The sequence below is a fragment of the Octodon degus genome, unplaced genomic scaffold (assembly GCF_000260255.1).
Source record: "Octodon degus isolate 3935 unplaced genomic scaffold, OctDeg1.0 scaffold00437, whole genome shotgun sequence".
Taxonomy (NCBI): domain Eukaryota; kingdom Metazoa; phylum Chordata; class Mammalia; order Rodentia; family Octodontidae; genus Octodon; species Octodon degus.
The window spans coordinates 160,071-165,414 of NW_004525013.1; the positions used below are offsets into that span (position 1 = coordinate 160,071).

Here is a 5,344-nt window from a genome sequence, read left to right on the forward strand (position 1 = left end):
ATGACTAACAGTAGAAATAATGTCTCCAGTGGGTACTGTGGTTCATTTTTCAGATACTGAATGAGGGGCTCTGCCGGTTAGCTCGGTATTTTAAGCGCCTGCTCATGCAAACTCAGTCAGGTGCAGAATACTGTCGTTAGATCCCATCTCCACCTGCCTTACCAGACCTGCCCTTAAAGGCAGACTGAACTAGCCAAAACTATCCTTCAAATAATGAATGACTGAGCGTGGTACACATAATAATTGGCAGAATGTGTGCATTGGTTCACTAAGCTTTAGAGTGAAGATCATTCCAAATTAATGGTCAAGTGGAAAAATCACTTTACAAGACACAAAGACATTACCACAACCTCAAACAATGGCAGCAATGGATGTGATAGAATTTCAGCATTGGAAATTTCATTCTACTTAATTTTGGTTATTTTTTTCACATCATTTAATACTAAGATTCAGTAGTTCTATTATATACCTTATTATTACATCTTCTTTATCCATTCATCCATGGAGGGCTACTTATTTACATTATTTATCCTAGACATTGTGAGCAATTAAATATGAATCAGTGAAGTTTATCTACCATGTATCCCTACTGAATTAAATTCTTCTAGATGTATACTCATCAGGCATTATAGTCTATATGGCAGGTGTTTTGTGGGGTTTTGTTTGTTTGTTGTTTTGCGGAACCGGGGATTGAACTCAGGCCCTTGCGCTTGCCAGGGAAGCGCTTATTCCACTGAGTCATCTCCCCAGGCCCCTATATGGCAGTTATACTTTTAATTTATTCAGGAGAATGAGGCAGAAGGGAGGGAGGATCCTGAAAAACTTATATAAGCACATATAATTCCTATCTCCATAGATAATCTAAACCAACCTGTTTATGAAATTACACACAATATGTGTATGTAATTATGCATCAATTACAATTGAGGAAAATACACATGCTTCACTGAGCGTCTTTCATGTTTCAGAAAATAAAGTTCTCTCTTTGCATCCTTTGTGCCTTTGTTCATATAGCTGTTGGGAAAGGATTCTCCAAAGCACTCAAACTCTCCATGGAAATTCTCACAGAAACTTGTAGTTGTGTCTAGGAATTGGGATCTGGAAAAGAACTTATTCATTTCTTGAATCATTTGTTGCTGACATTCTACTGCCTAAACATGAATAGTCATGAAACCTACAAGTGAAGTGGTAATTGTGTTTCAGAGGGAGTTGAGATCACACAACCATAACCCATATATTGAAGTCTGTCTACATCCTTCTCACACAAGCATGGGATTTCATGACTCACCTCATCCTGCTCCCCAAGAAGCTCAGCTCGTAGGCACCAGATGAGTATTTTCTTTGTTTTTTGTTCTTATCTGTGAAATGGAGGCTGTGAGAGAATGAGGTGATTCAGGATCTGTATTTGTGTGTTTTGTCATATGACAGAGATTAATCTGAGGTGGAGAGATGCACAAGACCATTTGCCTGAATAAATACTATGGTGAAAGGACAGTTATTTTCTATGATTTTTCTCTCACTGCATTTGAAGAAATGAATACAGAGGTCTGTAAATCTCTCTGAAAATATGTGTATTCAATTGACTATGTTGGGTGATTTTTCTTTTGTTGTATGGCAAGGTGGTTTTTATGAAAGTGTTAACATAATACTTGAGTGACTCAAACTGCAGAGAAATTAAGGGGAAAAATTATTTTTCTGATTCAAATGTGTCATGTTATTCAAAATGTCATTTTTATACATGATAGTTGTTAGCATCAAAGGCATTTTATTATTTTCTTTTCTAAATTGAGAAAAAAACAAACTGGGTAATGAAAGTTAATTCAATTTCTATGACTGAAGGTTTATATCTACAGTATTGTTAGAGAACAAAACAAATATTTATAAAATTTTCTGTTTAATGACATTGGCAAAAATTGTGTCACTATTGTAGCATTGATCGATGTTTGTTTAACCCAATTAGACTATAAGAGATTATTTAATCCATCATTGATTTTTAAAAATTGTGACTATCCCCATAGGAATAATACTGTGGTGTAAACATAACATTAGCACAGTTGTGCTATCAAAGTAAAAAAATTCTATAGGAATATTTCAAATATGGAAATATATATTGGGTTCTAATACCAGCAACACTCTGACTCCCAGATAATACAGAACAAAAATAAGAACGTGTCATGGCCTTTGCTGACACATGTAAATATCTTCTTGAATTTCAGATGAGTCATATACCTTCTATGTACTAAACATGGTTTTCCTTTAAGTCAGATATAATTAGGTCCCTTTATATTGTAAACCGAAGTACATTAAAGTTGCTACGCCAAAAATCACATTGAGTCACACATTTAAAATTCTGTATAATGATTGAGGGCTTATCAGATTTACAAACTCTTCAAAACACAAAATATATAATTGGAAATAAAATTTAAGAAATATCAATGTGCAACTTTTGGAATACATTTTGTGCAAAATCTTTTCTCAACATCTTACATTTCTGTACAGAATTCTATATTTTAAAATGTTATGGAACCTGCATAATTGAATAATGGCATCTACAGATCTGAAATTTGCAATACTCTTCCTATCTTCAATTGCCATTGGAAGCCTGGGAAATTTCTCCCTTTTATGCCACTCTTTCTTCCTTTACTTCAGTGGATGCCAGTTCAGGTTCACAGATATAATGGTCAGGCACCTGACAGTGGCCAACTCTTTGTATATTCTCTGCAGAGGAATCCCAGAGGCCATGGCAGCCCTTGGGATGGAAGATTTCCTCAATAATGCTGGATGCAAACTGGTTTTGTATCTTCAATCAGTAGGAAGGGGTGTGTCTTTCAGCACCACTTGCCTGTTGAGTATCTTCCAGGCCATCACCATCAGCCTCCGGAGCTCCAGATGGTCCAAGCTGAAAGTGAAAGCCCTAAAGTATACTGGCCACTGTACCATCATTTCCTGGATTTTGCACATGGGGCTGAACATTAGAGTTCCTATGCTTGTGAGTGACAAAAGGAACAATAAAAACATCACAAACACTATTGATTTTCAGTACTGTTCAGCTATGAGTGCTGCCAAAGACAAAACTTCCATTTTTGTAGCATTGACATTATCACATGATATTTTGTGTTTAAAACTAATGATTTGGAGCAGTGCCTCCATGGTTTTCATTCTGTACAGGCACAAGCATCGAATGCGTCATGTTCACAAATACAACATTTCAACAAGCTCTCCTGAAAACAGAGTATCTCAAAGCATCCTCATCCTGGTTTGTGCCTTTGTATCCTTCTATGCTCTGTATTCCTTCACATATGTTTGTTTTACTTTTTATGGCACACCTTCTTTGTGGCTGGTTAAAACTTCTGCTTTAATCCATGCTGGTTTCCCTACTGTCAGTCCTTTCATTCTCATGACTCGGGAGCAGTGTGTACGCAGTTTAATGTGGAAGGAGAAAACACACGTGTCATCTCATCAGACATATGCATTCAGTACTTAACACACTCAACTGTCATAAAGCCCAGAGCACCATTTTGAGCCAGTTTTTTTTAAGTGCTAGAGTTTGTAATCAATAATAATTCCCAGCTATTCAAATGAAATAATTGCTAGTAGTTATGGTTACTCTAAATTTACTTACGTTTGAAGATTCTTCTCTTTTTTCCTTTTTATTATTTTTTTTAATTTTTAATTTTTTGATGATGCAGTGCTCTATTTCGAAAAGGATAAAATGTATATTTTCTTTTAAATTGCACACTAATTAGACATCCTAGATGTATATACACACCAAATAGGGAATAATATACACTGATTGGAAAACAATTATCGACTTATTTATTTTGCACTTCCACTCTTCACCTTCTCTTTCAATTTTTTTTTTTTTTTTTTTTTGCTTTTTTGTAAGTCCTTTTTATCCTTGCTTTTAAATCAACTTTTGACTCTGGTTTTACCCACTGGTTTTCTACTGGTTTTTCCTCAGCTTGTGTAATAAGAACATCTTTAGTAGGATCGTGTGGAAGAACAGTCTTTGGCTCTTCCTTTCTCAATTTCTGCACCTCTTTTGCTTGCTGCTGCTCTTTGTATTTTGCAGCTGTGATGGATCTTATGATTTTCCTATGCATGTGTGGTGGTTGGTAGTGAGGATTTTTGTACAAAATTGGTCCTCCAAAGTTTCCCTGAAAAATCTTTATCAGATTTAAGACAAAACAAGGTCCTATTTACACAAGTTGAGCATCTTCATCTATGACCTCGAAGTTATAAAATCATATCCTATTATCCAAAATGGTGAAAGTAAATACATGGTGCACAAATGGCTGGCTTTTGGGATGACACCATGGTGTACTAAAAATCTGAATTAAGAGTGGTTTTAAAAAAGCATAGCATGACAATTCATCAATAGCAGGGTCAAAAGACAAAAGCAGTCAAGAGCCTTTTAAACAGTTTCTAGTCATCTTTAGTTCAGCTAAGGTGTTAATATTTTGAACAAGAAATTTGACGGAGGGCCCATGAAGTGAATTTGAAAGCCACATTTAAAGATCTTGTTTCTTCTTAGGTTCAAAATAGATGCAGTTATTATGGTTTTTCATTACACAGACCTCCTTAATCACAAATATTTATCTTTATGATCCATTTAAGTATCTGCTTTAGAATGAGGCATCAAGGTTCTCAAGTCCTGAATTAAACGTCTTATTCTGAAAGTTATTCCTCTTAAAGAAAAGATGAGAATCTGTTCCTTTTTTTCCACTTGTCCTTGCAAACAGCGCCTGGGATATGGCCTCTTTAAGCTTCCTCCATCTCTTCTGCCACAGGTGATAACTTAACTGGAGGCCTGGCATTTTTCTCATTTCTTTTTGGCTTCTTCACCCGAACCTACAGGTTCCCACACTGTTTCCTCTTCGCTGTTGCTATGTTTCCCCCTACCTTTTTATTTTTTAAATTCATTTTAAAAACAGTATAGAAATGATAAGACATGAGAGATGATACATATTTAGAAAACAAAAGGATGAAAGTTATTTAACAGTGGCTATTATATTGCACAATCCTGTCTTCAATGCAGTAGCTCAAATTACGGATATTGGCATATAAAATTGGTCGAAGTAAAAATTTTAAACCTCAATTTCTACCTGCAAAAAACTGATTGAAATGAAGGGTTTTTAATATCTTATTTAGTGACTTCCCTCATGACTGTTATTTCTTTATGTTGTTCACTCTTTTCACATGTCAAATATCTTTTCTTCCTTTTTGAATATCCCATAAAGAGTGATTCTGTGGTATATACAAAACACTCACACAGATGTGGATTATCACAGGAAACAATCGCATATTAATGTCTCATATCTGATAAGTTGTATTTATGACTTCT

General features: G+C 35.3%; 1 protein-coding gene and 1 pseudogene across 1 annotated transcript; one reads left to right on the forward strand and one right to left on the reverse strand.

The window, feature by feature from the left end:
* Window positions 1-2,677: 2,677 nt before the first annotated feature.
* On the forward strand, window positions 2,678-3,484 carry LOC101568434 (vomeronasal type-1 receptor 2-like). The gene has a single exon (XM_004648552.2). The coding sequence runs from the start codon at window positions 2,678-2,680 to the stop codon at window positions 3,482-3,484; it is 807 nt and encodes a 268-aa protein (XP_004648609.2).
* A 364-nt stretch (window positions 3,485-3,848) lies between these two features.
* LOC101568843 lies at window positions 3,849-4,923 on the reverse strand (annotated as a pseudogene).
* Window positions 4,924-5,344: the final 421 nt, after the last annotated feature.

What these genes read in the sequence shown, in the direction of transcription:
- LOC101568434 (XM_004648552.2), top strand. Translation starts at nt 2,678, where the DNA reads ATGGTCAGGCACCTGACAGTGGCCAACTCTTTGTATATTCTCTGCAGA.